Here is a 16349-nt window from a genome sequence, read left to right on the forward strand (position 1 = left end):
TCAACTTGTCAAAGTCATTCTCCGTCCAGCTTTGTTCCATTGCTGGTGAGAAGCTGCATTGCTTTGGAGGAGGAGAGGCACTCTGGTTTTTAGAATTTTTAGTTTTTCTGCTTTGTTTTTTCCCCATCTTTGTGGTTTTGTCTACGTTTGGTCTTTGATGATGGTGACGTACAGATGGGGTGTTGGTGTGGATGTCCTTTCTGTTTGTTAGTTTTCCTTCTAACAGTCAGGACCGTCAGCTGCGGGTCTGTTGGAGTTTGCTGGAGGTCCACTTTAGACCCTGTTTGCCTGGGTATCAGCAGCAGAGCAGCGAATATTGGTGAACAGCAAATGTTGCTGCCTGATCGTTCCTCTGGAAGTTTTGTCTCAGAGGAGTACCCGGCTGTGTGAAGTGTCAGTCTGCCCCTACTTGGGGGTGCCTCCCAGTTAGGCTACTTGCGGGTCAGGGACCCACTTGAGGAGGCAGTCTGTCCGTTCTCAGATCTCAAGCTGTGTGCTGGGAGAACCACTACTCTCTTCAAAGCTGTCAGATAGGGACATTTAAGTCTGCAGAGGTTTCTGCTGCCTTTTGTTTGGCTATGCCCTGCCCCCAGAGGTGGAGTCTACAGAGGCAGCCAGGCCTCCTTGAGCTGCGGTGGGCTCCACCGAGTTTGAGCTTCCTGGCTGCTTTGTTTACCTACTCAAGCCTAGGCAATGGCAGGCGCCCCTCCCCCAGCCTCGCTGCTGCCTTGCAGTTTGATCTCAGACTGCTGTGCTAGCAATGAGCAAGGCTCCGTGGGCATAGGACCCTCCGAGGCAGGTGCGGGATACAATCTCCTGGTGTGCCGTTTGCTAAGACTGTCGGAAAAGCACAGCATTAAGGTGGCAGTGACCTGATTTTCCAGGTGCCGTCTGTCACCCCTTTCCTTGGCTAGGAAAGGGAATTCCCTGACCCCTTGCGCTTTCCGTGTGAGGCGATGCCTCGCCCTGCTTTGGCTTACGCTCGGTGTGCTGCACTCACTGTCCTGCACCCACTGTCCTACAGTCCCCAGTGAGATGAACCCGGTACCTCAGTTGGAAATGCAGAAATCATTCATCTTCTGCGTCACTCCCGCTGGGAGCTGTAGACTGGAGCTGTTCCTATTCAGCCATCTTGGCTCCACCGAGACATTTTTTTTCCCCCAATACTCTAACCTCTGCTGGCTTAATATGACTCTTAACCATAGTTGTCATTTTCTGAAAATTTTCTTTGGGGAAAAATGTTTTTTGTGTTGCTTTTAAAATAACAATTTTCAGAAAAATTAAAACTTACTTCTAAGGCTTTGTATAGTAAAATTCACATTCATTTAGGAAATTCCTAACCATCCAAATGGCACTTTTGATCTCTAAGATGCAGAACTTTTTTTTCTTTTTTAAACTGCTCTTGTACCTCAGGAGATAAGAGAACAGATATTTTTATATACTGTACTTTTATTTTTAGGTGTAAAGATTCATCAATTGCCTTCCATACAAGTTGGTATAAGGAGGGTAGTACATTTAGTGAAGAGAGCTCTATTTAGTAGGGTATTGTAAAGATTAAATATATATGTAAAGTGTTTTGGGGGCTGTAATTTCTTTAGAAGTGTTTGTTATTAGAAACACAGATGGTTTCTGTTTGCTGATCTTGCACCTTGTAACTTTGCTTAATTTATTTAATTAGCTTCAGTCGTTTTTTCTTGAGTGGATTATTTAGGATTTTCTATAAGTAGAATTATGTCATCTTCTAATAGAAATAGCTTTACATCTCTCTTTCCAGTTCGGATGCCTTTTATTTCTTTTCTTTGCCTAATTACTCTGGCTGGGACTTCCGATAATGTTGAATAGCAGTGATGAAATTGAGCATCCTTATTACTCATTTTAGGGAGTATGTTTTCACTTTTTATTGAGTATGATGTTAAGTGTGGATTTTTCATGAATATCCTTTATTAGGTTAAGGAAATTTTCTTCTATTCCTAGTATGCTATGTTTTTTTTCATGAAAGATTATTGAATTTTGTCAAATGTATTTTCTGTGTCTATTGAGGGGTGTGTGTGTGTTCATTCTGTTAATGTGCCGTATCACATTGATTTTCTTATATTGAACTACCCTTGCATTCCTGGGATAAATCACACTCATTCATGGTATATAATCGTTTTAATGTGCTGTTGAACTTGGCTTACTAGTATTTTGTTGTGGAGTTTTGAATCTCTCTTTATGAAGATTTAAGTCTGTAGTTTTCTTGTGGTATCTTTGTCCAGCTTTCATAGAATGTGTTATAAAGTATTTTCTCCTCTTCCATTTTTCTGAAGTTTGAATAGGATTGTTGTTCATTCTCCTTTAAGTGTTTGACTTTGCCAGTGAAGCCGTCTGGTTTCGCACTTCTCTTTGTTGAGAAGTTTTTGATTATTGATTCGATCTCTACTTTTAATAGGTTTGTTGAGATTATCCATTTCTTCTTGAGTCAGTATTGGTAGATTGTATGTTTCTAGGAATTTGTTTATTTAATCTAGATTATCTAATTGTCTGGCATATAAATTTTCTCCTATAATCCTTTAAATTTCTGTTTAGCTAAAGGTTTATTACTTTTGCTGATCTTTTCAAAGAACTGACCTTTTGTTTTATTGATTCTCTTTCTCTGTCTTTTTTTTTTTTTTTTTTTTTTTCCTGCTCTAATCTTTGTTATTTCCTTCCTTTGCTGGCTTTGGATTTAGTTTGCTTTTCCTTAAGGTATAAAATTAGGTTATTGATTTGTGATCTTCTTTTTTAGTATAGGCATTTATAGCTATACATTTCTTCCTGAGTACTGCTTTCACAGCCCCTAATACATTTTAATATGTTGTGCTTTTGTTTTCATTCATCTGGAAGTGTTTTCTAATTTTCTTAGTAATTTCCTCCCCAGTTCTTTTTGTTATTGATTTAAGCCTCATTCACTTATAGGTGGAGAAGGTACTTTGTATGATTTCAATCTTAAAATTTATTAAGAATTGTTTTACAGCCTAACAGCTGAGCAATCCTAGAGAATGTTCCATGTGTACTTCAGAAAAACATGTATGTTCTTTTGTTGTTGGTTGGAGTGTTGTTTATATATCTTAGATCTAGTTGGTTTGTAGTGTTGTTCAAATCTTCTGTTTCCTTATATGTATGGATGTTCTATCTTTTATTGCAAGTGAAAGTCTCCAATTATTGTAGAACTCTCTATTTCTCCCTTCAGTTCTGTCAGTGCTTACTTTTCATATATTACTATTTTAGGGGCTCTGTTCTTTGGAGTATATACATTTGCAATTATTATTTTTTTGATGAATTGACCCTTTTGTCAATACATAGTGTCCTTGTCTCTTGTAATAAGTTTTGACTCAAAACCTATTTTATCTGTTATCACTATACCCACCTAGCTCTCTTTTGGTTACTATTTGAATGGAATGTCTTTTTTATTGTTTCATTTTCAACCTATTTGTGTCTTTGGGTTTAAAGTAGTCTCATTTAAGTAGCAAAAAGTTGGACCATATTTTTTTAAAATCCATTCTACCAGTCTCTGTTTTTAATTTGTGAGTTTAATCCATTTATATTTAAAGTGATTACTGATAAGGAAAGACTTCTGCCATTTTGCTATTTATTTTTTATGTCTTAAATCTCTGTTTTTTGTTTCTCAATTTCTCCACTATTGCCTTCTTTTACGTTTGATTTTTTCTCGTGTACCATTTTGATTCCCTTATTTTTCTCTTCTGTATACCTAAATTTATATAATCTAGTTTGAATTGATACCAATTTATTTTTACTAGTGTACATTAACTCTGCTCCTAGTTAGCTCTGTTCCTACCCCTTGTGTTGCCTATTTACATAGATAGACTTAAAATTCTTGTTTTATGCATATGTCTGTTAATCCATTTAGGAAACAGAAAGAGGAGTAATAAACAAAATATACAGTGATACTTGCTTTTATATTTACTTGTGTGGTGACCTTTACTAGTAATCTTTAATACTTTATGGCTTCAGGTTACCATCTAGTGTCCTTTTGTTTCAGCCTGAAAAACTCCTTTTAACATTTCTTGTAAGGAAGATCTACTAGCAATGAATTTCATTAGCTTTTGTTTATCTGAGAATGTCTTAATTTCCCCTTCATTTGGAAGGATAGTGCAGCTAGATAGAGAATTCATCTATCTTACTATAGGAATTCCATATTGCATATGTTGGTAGACTTGATGATGTCCCATAGGTCTCTTATGCTCTGTTTGTTATTCTTTATTCTTTTTTCTTTCTTCTCTTCAGACTGGGAAATTTCAGTTGTCCCATCTTCAGGTTTGCTGTCTCTTCTGACTCTTAAACCTACTTTTGAGCCTCATTATGGAATTTTTCATTTCAGCTATTGTACTTTTCAGTTCCAGAATTTCTCTTTGATTCCCTTTTGAAATTTCTATCTCTTTATTCATATTCCCCATTTGTTCATACAACCTTGTCCTGATTTCCTTTGTTCTTTGTCTATTTAAAACTGTTAAAGTCTTGGTATAGGAAACCTGTTTTAGCTTCTTCATGGATGGTTTCTGTCAATTTCTTTTTTTGTTTGTTTGTTTTCTGTGAATTTCTGTCAATTTTCTGTGAATTTTTCTGTCAGTTTATTTGTTTTTCTTTTCCTTTTTCTTTGTATACTTTGCAATTTTTGTTAAGAACTGGACATTTTGAATATTATAACGCAGTAATTCTGGAAGTCATATAATTCTCCCTCTCCAGAGGTTGCTGTTCTTACTTGTTGAGTGCTGTAGTTATCCATTTGTTTAATGACTTTTCTAAACTATTTTTCCAAAGACTATATTCCTTGCTGTATGTGATCACTGAGGTCTCTGTTCTGTTATGTCTAAGGTCAGCCAGTGATTTCCTTAAATGCCTGCATCCGATAAAGATAAAAAAGTTTCTGTCTCTAATTTCTTTTGAAAGACACTGCTTGGGAAGCCCTTCAGCCCTAAGGGTTTGAAACAATAGCCAGCCTTTGCTTAAATCTCTCAGTGAATTTCCAGGCAAATCAAAACACACCCCCTACAAACTGTGGAGGACAATGTTTGCTTCCTGGTACAAGCAGGCCACTCAAGGAATATGAGCCGCAGTCTCCATGGCTGCCTGCCTTAGGGATGGGGCTGACAGTTCTTGCCAGCTTAGTAGTTGATTTAGTGGAGGGACTGATTTTGGAGTGTCTTACTCCACCATCTTCTGTGATGTTGCTCTGGTATTGATTCTTACTGAGGTAATAATCTCAATATAACAATTTTGTATTAACATGTATTGTAAAAAGAACTTGTTTAAGAGAAGAGTGAATGCTAATATGCGTATCGCTATATTAGCAGTATATGTATGCATAGATTTAATTCTTATAAGTTATTTACCATTGTATCTGTTCACCTCACAAATTAATATAATTGACCAAAAAGACTGAATTTTGCATGTATATATAGTGGTGTCACTACATATCACTACATCATAACTTAAATGTTCTTTATTATATCTGTAGTTGGTCTAGTATTTTTCCTACTAATTGTTTATTTATTTTTAATTAATTTATTGTTTTTGAGACAGATTCTTGCTCTGTCACCCAGGCAGGAGTGTAATGGCGCCATCTCAGCTCAATGCAACCTCCGCCTCCCAGGTTCAAGCGATTCTCCTGCCTTAACCTCCTGAGTAGCTGGGATTATAGGCGTCCACCACTGCACCCTGCTAATTTTTGTATTTTTAGTAGAGACGGGGTTTTGTCATGTTGGCCAGGCTGGTTTCGAACTCCTGACCTCAAGTGATCTGCCCGCCTTGGCCTCCCAAGGTGCTGGAATTACAGGTGTGAGCCACTGCGCACAGCCTACTTATTTATAGAAGACCTCCTGATTAGCTGGAGTGGGGCAGGTGGCAGATATCCAATATAATTTAAAACTTAGTCCAGTGTGATTACTTAAATAGTATCTTTAGGAAGTATCCAACTCTCTCTGAGATAAAAGTGCTCAGTTTGTCACTCTGCTTTTAACCCTGGGATGGCTTAGGAGTGTGGGGTGAGGTGTGTGGCCTCTGATCCCCTGGCAGTGGAACACTGACTTTTTCCATCTGTTTGATGTTCACTATTTCCTCTGGTCTCCGGGTTAATACCTTTCAACCTCCTACTTGTGTTTGCCTTGCTGGCATATGCTGATGATGTTATGGCTAGTATAATTCATGGTCGGGCCTTTCTGTTTGGTCAGAACATCATGATACTTCCCAGCTAGTTGAGTCTTTGGTGTCTGCTCTCTGACTTTTCCTAGGTGTGTCTGTCTTGTCTCTCTACAGCTGCTGGCCTGGAACTTCATGCACAGCCTTTGCTGCAGCATCACTCTGTTCCATAGCAAGCCCCATGGACACCACTGGCTCAGAAAATCTGCTTCAGAGCTTATAATTACTTGAGCATGTTTAGAAAAACTCCCTTGAGACAATGGCTTGGCTTACAAGACCATGGACTGTATAATCCTTCTGTTCATGTCAGATACTCCATATTTTTTCATTTGATCTCTTTGTAGTCCCTTCACTAATAAAACCAAATAGTTCCCCAGCCAGATGAATGCTTCTAGCCGTCAAGGGCAAAGGTCAGATGCTTGGAAAGGCAAAACAACAAGAATGAAAATAATAATTTTCAAACACTATCATGATTACACATGTGTGGCATGATATTTAAAGAGTTATATATAATTCTAAATATGTAGAAGCTGCAAGTTTAAGGAATATAGAATCTTTAGACAGGTATATATGGTGTTCATATATATGTGTTTATGGTTAAGATACATAGGTATGTTAAGATATTCTCTCTCTCTCTTAGGTTTTTTTTAAGACGGAGTTTCTCTCTGTTACCCAGGCTGGAGTGCAGTGGCATGATCTTGACTCACTGCAACCTCCGCCTCCTGTGTTCAAGTGATTCTCCTGCCTCAGCCTCCTGAGTAGATGGGATTACAGGCGTACACCACTACTCTCAGCTAATTTTTTTTTTTCAGTAGAGACAGGGTTTCACCATATTGGCCAGGCTGGTCTCGAACTCCTGACCTCAAGTGATCCGCCTGCCTCGGCCTCTCAAAGTGCTGGGACAGGCTTGAGCCACCGCGCCTGGCCTCTCTCTATATATAATATTAAGAGGTTTGTTTTCTGTGTATCAGCATTTTCCCATGGCTAAGAATAATGTGATTTCATGTACATATTTTCTTCTGTTGTAGGACAGTTCGTGTTTGGTTAAAGAGAGACAGTGGACAGTATTGGCCAAGCATATACCATGCAATGCCTTGTAAGTATCCAAATCTCTGTCTTGAAAAACCAGACATATCCTTCCTAGATTGCCTTCTCTGTATTTTCTTCTTAAGTAGAGAAGACTGAGGTTGGGATTCTCATTATAATGAAAAGTACCATATTAAATCATTTTAGATTTTCTAAGGCTTTCACTATGTAAAGTAAGAAAATTGTTCTGAAATTGACTCTATATTCATAGCTTCTGAATAAGATTAATGGTAGAAGGACTACAGCACGTAGGCTTTCTGATTACAGCAGTCTCCCTCTCTTTTCCAACTTTTTGTTCAGCTATTTTGTAAAGTATGTCCTTAGGCAATTCAAAATTTTGTCCAGTGATTACATTTGTGAAGTAAATTTGTCCTTGCCTTATTGTTATATCATTTATTCAGATTCAAGACATTCAGCATTGAGCATTCAGTTCTCAAAAGGATTTGCTTAGGATTGAAACATTCTAATTAGAAGTTGATTTCATTTCCCCAAGATCTTATCTGAGAATTATGTCCTTGCACTGATAAATAATGAATCTTCCAAGTACACTTTTCAAAGAAAAGATAAGTGTGATTCTTAGATTATTCCACTGGCAGAAGTTCCCCCACAGCTGAAGAAGACCTGGCCCCCCAAAATAGGAAATTTATTTTTAGTCTAGTCTTTTATCTTTAAAATTAATGAAGTTTGGGCATCCTATCCCATGTTTATTTTAGCGTAAAATAATTATTTAAATTTATTATTACTTGTATTAAACGTTTCCCTTACTTCCCGGCCTTCAAACCTTAATTAAAATTGACATTGTAGAAAAATCTCCCAGCTTTGTTGTTTGGACTCCTATACCTTCTGGCTTGCTGCAGTGTACACCTCATCTCTTGATATAAGTATCCCAGTTTCAGAAGCATATGCCAAAATAAATTCATGCTAAATTGTAGATTTGCTTAAAATTCTGCTTCTGGCAAAAGAGTACTGTAATAACTCAAACAACAATTTTGTTTGTTTATAAACAAATGATTATTAATGATATAATAATTTTAAATGATTTTCAAATTATCTTTGAGGCTTTGCATGTCTTTAGAATTTTGTAGTAAATAGATGATAACAACCAAGCTGAACAAAGTATTCAACCCTTTTTTTGGGAAGAAGAAACTTCTTGTAATTCTGAATGCTATATCCTTCCTTTACCTGTTTTGCTTCTAGAAGATACTGTCGTACATTACAGGATCAAGCTGAACTTTCTTTTTAAGCCATGGCAGTGATGAGGGTTTAGATAAATGGAAAAGTAAAGAATTCTCTAGGTTTTTTTTTTCCCGTTTTTTTGTTTATTTGTTTGTTTATTTGTTTTTGAGATGGAGTCTCCCTCTGTTGCCTAGGCTGGAGTACAGTATTGCGATCTCGGCTCATTGCAACCTCCACCTCCCGGGTTCAAACGATTCTCCTCCCTTAGCCTCCCAAGTAGCTGAGACTACAGGTGCATGCCACCACACCCAGCTAATTTTTGTATTTTTAGTAGAGATGGGGTTTCACCATGTTGGGCAGGCTGGTTTCGAACTCCTGACCTCAGGTAACCCACCTGCCTTGGCCTCCCAAAGTGCTTACAGGCATGAGCCACCGCGCCTAGCCTTTTTTCCTGTTTTTTAAATTATATAACCAGTATTTTTTCTGGTCTTGCTTCTTCACCAAACCTGCCACAGTATCTAACTGTAAGAGATGAGGGAGGGCTGTAATCCAGCAAGTTGAAGTTGGCCTCAGAGATCAATAGCTCCCATGACTCTGCAAATAGGAGAGGCTGACCTGGGCAAAATGATGGGGATTTGGGGATGGCAAACAAGGAATCTTATTGAGATAAGATGAGTGTTAATAGGAACCTCATGAAGGCACAGGATCCTAATTGCTAACTCATTCCCTTTCCCCTATACAAATACATATACATTTTGGTGTCATCCTGTAATGCTGTCTTTATTTGGATATCACTGAGATACAGAGAAGCTTTTAGTTGCGTTTTCATCATTTAGTAAGCTATATGCAAGAATGACTTAAGTTCACTATAGCTCTTACACCTGGCGTAGGTGCTCAGTAAATACTTACTGAAGGATTTGGTCTGATAATAAAGATGTGTTCCCCTGAGAGGATTACCATCCATTTTCCTTATGACTGAACATGAACTTTGAGAAAGAGGACCTTGTGATTATTTGTATACTTTGCCTTTGGTGTTCTACTAAATAGAGTTAAAAAGGGATTACTTTGCTATTCAAAATGTGGTCTGTGGGCCAGTAGCATCAGCATCACCTGAGAACTTATTAGAAATGTACTCTTGGGTTCTACCCCAGAGCTGCTCAATCAAAATCTGCATTTAACAAAATCCCTAGATAGGCTGGGTGGGTTAGATCATGTCTGTAATCCCAGTGTTGTGGGAGGCCAAGGCAGGAGGATTTTTTGAGGCCAGGAGTTCAAGAGCAGCCTGGACAATATAGCAAGATGCCACCTCTCTCTCTGTCTCCAAAAAAAAAAAAGAAACAAACCCAAACCGTAGATAATTTGAATATACATTAAAGTTTGAAAACATTGTCTTGTGACATTATAGCAAACATGTTGATCTATGTACATGTTTATATGAACACATGTAAAGCCATGTGTATATAGTGTTGATTGGTAAATATATGAATGTAAGCATACATGCTAGTCAATCAAATATTTACTGTGCATCTATTGTATACAGGCCACAGATCTAGATGCCAGGGATTTGCAGACAAACAAGATGTATATGGTCAAGATGATTTCTCTTGAAATCATTTTGAAATGATCTTTTGAATTCATTCAAAAGATTATTACTGTGTAGAGGTGAAAAAGAAAGTTATCTTCATCACAATTGGTTAGAAATTGGCTTTTGTGTTCCTAGGAATCTTATGCATTCAGAAGACGTAGTAATTGACCTGGGCAAGAATTTAAGATTTGTTTAACTTGAGAGAGGCAGAATCTTATTGCATGAGGAAATAAGCTACATTTCAGTCAGTTAGAGAACATGAAATAGATTTGAGTTTCCAAGGAACTGTTTTGTAGTCCTTCCTATTGAAAGGGGTTTTGTTAAGAGGTTACTCAGTATTATTCTTAAATAATGGTTATGTGATATTGGTTTCAAAATAAGTAAAAATGCACAATATATTCAGAGGCTATAAAATAAATACCACAAAGCAGATATGACCATGTTTTATGTTTATTCTACTACATAATAAGTAGTATTCCAAGTATAGAAGAAAATAAAAAGAAAATATTCTGTGCATTTATTAAAATGACTTATTTGTTAATTTTGTCCATTAAAATACCTTTTAAATACAGTGTTTGTCATGTTCCAGGTAAGAGAGTAAATGCATTACAGCTTTGAGAATAATTTGAAGTTTAATGAAAGGAAGAAAGTGGAAGGCATTGAATGAGAAAGAATAAATAGTGAAGGCCAAGTTTGAGGACAGGAAACCAGCTTAAAAGGCAGAGTATGATGAGGTTGAGTGATCTTGGGGGAGTTGCAGACAAGAGAAAGAAGAGCAGACGCATCATGGTCAAAAACACAAGCACCGCTTTGGGGATGTCTTCCTACCCTGTCTTTTCTGAGAAGCTCCTCCTCCATAGAAGGGAGCCAGGAAAAACCAAGCTTGCCTGGTTAAGGCTGTTTGTCCCTGGGCCAATCTGATTTTCCCAGGAATTTAGAATTTGGAGGCAGAAATGCTAGTCTCAGCCTGGGCAGGGCCATTTTCCTGGGAACATATAAACCCAAGAGCTGTGAGGCATTTGTGTGCTTGGAGAAAGAGTAAAAAAGCTGATCTGCAGAAAATGTAGGGTGAACCAGGGAAGGAAGAACATCTGGCTCCTGGTAAAGAGAAAGCCCAAGCAAGTGATGCACAAGATTTTCCTCATCCTCCTAATCCCCTGAGAATCCTGGCTGTGTTCTGCCTTTGAGCTCAAAAGATACCACTCTCTCTTATTGGATATGCCCTTTTGTGCCTAAGTTCACCTGAGCAGATTTCTGTTACTTGTAACTGCAAGTATTTGACTAAGCCCGGGCCTCGTTGTACACCTCCTAATTCCTACTCTTTCAGTTTTTCCTGGATCTCTGTGATCTTTAATGAGAAAGGACTGAGTCATGGCCCTATTGGTGACACGGTAGAGTTGAGCTTAACATAGCCTGGGAAAGGTGAGGGCATGTAAAGAAGGAAAGCAAAAAGTAGTATTTGATCTTGTTTAATTTCTTTGGATAGTTCATTCAACAAATGTTAAGTGTTTCTTCCACATCCAACATTGTACGATGTACTAAGGATGTAGTAGTTAAATATGGCAGATGGTTCCTGTCTTTGCGGTGTTTACAGTCTGGTGGGGAAAGCAGACATTGCATGGATACCAACCGTCATGTGTGGTGAGCGTTTTAATGTGGGAAGCAGGCATAATGGGGACATGGTCACAAAGTCTGCCTAAGGAAAGTTCATTTTAAACCCTACTCTCTATAGAGAATTTGGGGATGACTGCTGGCTTGTTTTGTAGTTTGCTATAAGCTAGCTGATTTTTATGGATGAATGAGAAATCAGAGCCTTTCCTTATCAAATATTCTTTCAAAAAGAATATCCCCTTGCTGTATCTTATGTAGTAGCTGCACATTGCCTGTGACAGTATCAACTTACAACACACCCATCTGGGACCCTGCATGAGCTTGTAAACCAGGCCCTCAGGGTAAGAGTGGAAGTTTCAGTTACAGCCATAAATGTGATTATTTGTTCCAGGCTTCTAATAGATATAATTTCAGCCACCATAGTTGGATCACACTATAGAGAAAAATCATGTAAAAAGCACAGGCATTTCTATTTCTGTGGTTGATTTATTTCATATTTACTTTACCAACTAGGTTTGCCATTCATGGGGTCAGACCTTAGTCCTTTGAGAGGTAGCGGAGGAACCTCTTGCAGGAGTTGGTGGAAGGAGTTGGAGATTTTTCTTACTCTGTCAGAGGATTGGATGTAAAGCCTGGCATGTATTGCCAACTTCTCCCTGGATATGGAGAATAGATTGATCAACTTGGCCGCCAAAGATGTTGTGAATAGGAGGCTTGAGAGGGCTGGAGCCTCAGGCCGGGTATGTTGGAGAATTGGAAAACCCATGTGGGTTCTGTTCCTGCCAGGGCAGGCAAATGGAATTTACTTTGGCTCCTAAGTATTTATAAATTTTTCTACAAAGCCAAACAAGACATTTTTTTCATTTTTTCAAAGGTAGTTACAAATAAAGAGGCACACCTAACATAGCAATAAAATGACCTGTCTTGTCACCTTCCCAGTTCTCTGCCTTGGCCTGGTGGAATGGCATTTACCCAGTCTGAAGTGTGGTTGGGCCGCTCAGTTTTCACAAAAGTATGGATACCTACCATCTGTTCAGTTAACGTTTAAAGTATAGGAACTCAAGTCCTCTCTGAAACATGTGATTTTGAACTGCTTGCTTCCCAGTTTTTATCAAAAGCCTGTTTGAGAGAAAGGTTATTTGTGGTGAACAGCATGAACGATAGTCTGATTATTCCTTTAAATTTGGAGTTTTCCCACTTTGTGTTAGCCCTCTGCAGAAATGCCTTCATTCATTGTGCCCTCAGCTTACACTGATGTGTACATTATATGAAGTGCTTTATGGCTGTTTTTGAAGTAATCATCTACCTTAATGTACAGTGCCCCTTTTATGAAGGAGCAAAAAGGTGGAATATTTTTCAGACATGAGGGCCAGGAACTCTTTGCTCTCTCAAAGGGAGAACTTCCCAGCCTGTGTGACACAGCCTACTGATGTGGTCTACATGGATTGAACATGAGAACTGATCCCCTTAGCTGAGCAGGGAGGTGGAGAAGAGGATGGAGGGAGGGCTAGTCTCTTCTGTTTATTCCAGTGGCTGTACAAATATAATTTTCCGTGTATTATGAGGCAGAAAAGATTGGGAGCAGAAGCCCTAGGACCTGGTACTTCGTCATTATGGATAATGTGAAACATGAAACTTAACTGAATCTCCTAACAGATCTTTATTTTAATTTTGTTTCTGTTTACACACACACACACACTCTCTCTCTTAGTCATAACTTCTTTTTGCTTATTTGTATTGTTTGGTTTTATTGGTTTTATTGTGTCTGCTTTTAAAGCCATTTCAAATGGTAGGGAATACATTAAATATAATAAATAATCTTAGTTAAGATATCTATGGAAAGGATATTTGAACATAGTCTATTGTTTACATTAAATTCAACCTCCAAAAATGTATTGTTTCCAATTGCAGTATTCAAAATGGCTTGTAGGTTAGACCTTGTGCCTGGGTGGGAAACTGGAATTTGATTTTCATTTTTGCTACAATTTGCTGAATCACTTTGGGCAAGTCCTTCACATTTTCTCTGTTTTGAAGCCTAACAGATAAACTGTTATCTTTGTTCTCAAATTTGCAAAGATATTTTGGTTATTAGATATACCAAATAACTATTTGTAAAATGGCTTCAGGTTCTTGATGTTTAACAATATTACTGTCATTGCTGATACTAACCCGGAGTTATTAGGAAAAATTGGCTACTTTGTGAGGTTGTAGCTGGGTTGGTTTCTTTTTGTCATTTATTGGGACTATAATCTTAAGATAATAAATAAGTTAAAATTGGGGATTTGGAAAATTAAGTTGATTAATGTGTATATGCTTTTATCTGGAATGGAAATGAGTTATTTTGTAAGTAAGTTGAAAGTGTTAGTTTTCCCATTGGTAAGGAGGACTTTCGGTAACTTCAGACTGGAGGTGGTGTGTGTGCTTATTCCACCTCCTCTGCTGGGTGTTTTGGAGTTGGGGGAAAAGTTCATGTGGGTATGTTAGTGGTATTATAGAAAGATATTTCGAATTATGAACTTGGCAGTTCTGCTTTTATAAGGTGGTGATTGTTTTCCTGACTTTTAAACGTCTTTAACTCAGTTGAGAGAGTTTCTTGGCAGATTGGGAGAATGTGTATATACTTGAGATATGCTCATTCTGTTGTTTTAATTTATACCTTACTTCAAAAAAACCTCTGGGTTCCTGGTTGTGAAATGTATTGATCCATTTATTTCTTTCTTTTTGGTATAGGTTATATTATGGAACCATGTGTAATTTGTTGTTTTTACTATTCATATTCTTATAAACCATAATGTAATGTGATCTTTTAATTTTGTATTTACTAAGAAGAAAAAGGTATCTGAGGAACTTCTCTTTTTTTTTTGTTTTGTTTTGTTTTGTTTTGTTTTTTTTGAGATGGAGTCTCGCTCTGTCGCCCAGGCTGGAGTGCAGTGGCACAATCTCAGCTCACTGCAAGCTCTGCCTCCGGGGTTCACGCCGTTCTCCTGCCTCAGCCTTCTGAGTAGCTGGGACTACAGGCGCCCGCCACCGCGCCCCGCTAATTTTTTGTTTTTTTAGTAGAGGTGGGGTTTCACCGTGGTCTCGATCTCCTGACATCGTGATCCGCCTGCCTCGGCCTTCCAAAGTGCTGGGATTACAGGCGTGAGCCACCGCGCCTGGCCCAGAACTTCTCATTTTTAATGGAAATGAAGCTAATGGAAATCCAAACTAAACATGCTAGATATTATTTAATCTGATTAAGTACGGCATTTGTTTAGCATACTCTTCTTTGATTTTCATCTGACGGGGCATTTTAAAATTTAGTGTAGGTAGATCACTTTAGTGTAACTTAAACCTTGTCTGGGAGTGACCACTTCTGATTTGCTTTGCTGATATTACTCAGCCCAGATGAAAAGAAAACTAAATAGTTAATGTTAGTAGAGTAAATAAAATGTTGGATTTAGATGTAAAATGCTTTTTAGTGCTAGAAAATTGAAGTCCTAAATATAGGTATGCTTAATAAAATAAAACGTGTTGAGTACTACAAATCTAATAAATATTATTCTATTATAAACAGGGCTGAATGAAATTGTGTCCATGAATTAAATTTTTGCTTTGTCGGAGTGTATTGCTCATTGGAGGCTCTATTGAAGACCCTCTTATTGTGAAATCTTGACATTCAACTTCACCAGGATACCGTTAGCACCTGAAGTTTTTATTTGCAGAAGTCACCATTGTTTATTTAGTTTTAAAGTTTGAACCAGAACGTCTCATGAGGAAGGTTAGTGTCTCCTGCCAAATAATGCCCTTAGCATTGTAAAGCAGTGTGACTGAAATCCGCAGCTTAACCTTCAATGAAACTTGTGTTTATTTGAGCAAAGTTCAACTGGTCAGCAAAGGACAGAAAATACATTAGTCATAAAATGAAAGAATTGTTGGTGTACGTAACAGAAATTAGAAAACTTTCCTCCCAAATTGAAATATTTTGAGATTGCCTCCTCTTAAGTACATGATTTTTAAATAAACAAGGGCAATTTTAAAAATACCAATTTTGAGATAGAAGTATTAGAAATGCAAATAGTCACTTTCCCTCTAATCCATTTAATTATTGACTCTGCTGAGATTTTATGCTGATCTCTTGGGTCCCCTTTGTCTAGGGCTGTGTCTCCTGTGTTTTCCTCTCTTCAAATTATATGGCCATTAATTTAATCGCCCATACTGGAGCTTCTCTTTGTTTTGATTTTCACTGAATTTTAAGCTGAATATTTGTCTTAAGTTACAAAGACTTCATTTTACCAAACACTCAGTGTTATGAAAGTGTTGACTTTTATTTTCTTTCTTTTATTATTTTACCAAATATCCAGAATTCAAGGAAATAAAGGGTCTAATTTTAAAGGTGAGACTCTGACAGGCCAGTCAGATCTAAAGTCTTGATACTAATATAAGAGAATAAGAGGTCACATTACTCATAGACCTGCACAGTTTCTTTTTTTAATCTTATTTGTGCATTTCATTGCTTCCTAAATTTTTTCCAGTATACTTCTTTTGACTGTCATTAGTCTGAGACAGAAAAGGTAGATGAGAAATCTTATTCAGGTAACATGGAAAATGAGTCCTGTACTATTTACCAAAAAACTGTAATCATTTTTTTCCCTAGATTTTAATAAAAATGTTGGGGAAAATATAGGAAGCTAGAATATAACATCAACAAAACCAGTGGCAAGGCCTTGAATTTCAG

At 37.5% G+C, this 16349-nt stretch overlaps 1 protein-coding gene across 2 annotated transcripts in view; it reads left to right on the top strand.

Moving 5' to 3' along the window:
• Positions 1–16349, top strand: part of WDFY2 (WD repeat and FYVE domain containing 2) — a 183605-nt gene that overhangs the window by 69002 nt on the left and 98254 nt on the right. For both annotated transcript variants that reach the window (XM_002824297.5, XM_054529063.2), the window contains exon 2: positions 7203–7270. In XM_002824297.5, coding sequence (XP_002824343.1) covers positions 7203–7270 — 68 coding nt within the window. The remainder of the gene's footprint in view (positions 1–7202; positions 7271–16349) is intronic.

Source organism: Pongo abelii, chromosome 14 (genome assembly GCF_028885655.2).
Source record: "Pongo abelii isolate AG06213 chromosome 14, NHGRI_mPonAbe1-v2.0_pri, whole genome shotgun sequence".
NCBI lineage: Eukaryota > Metazoa > Chordata > Mammalia > Primates > Hominidae > Pongo > Pongo abelii.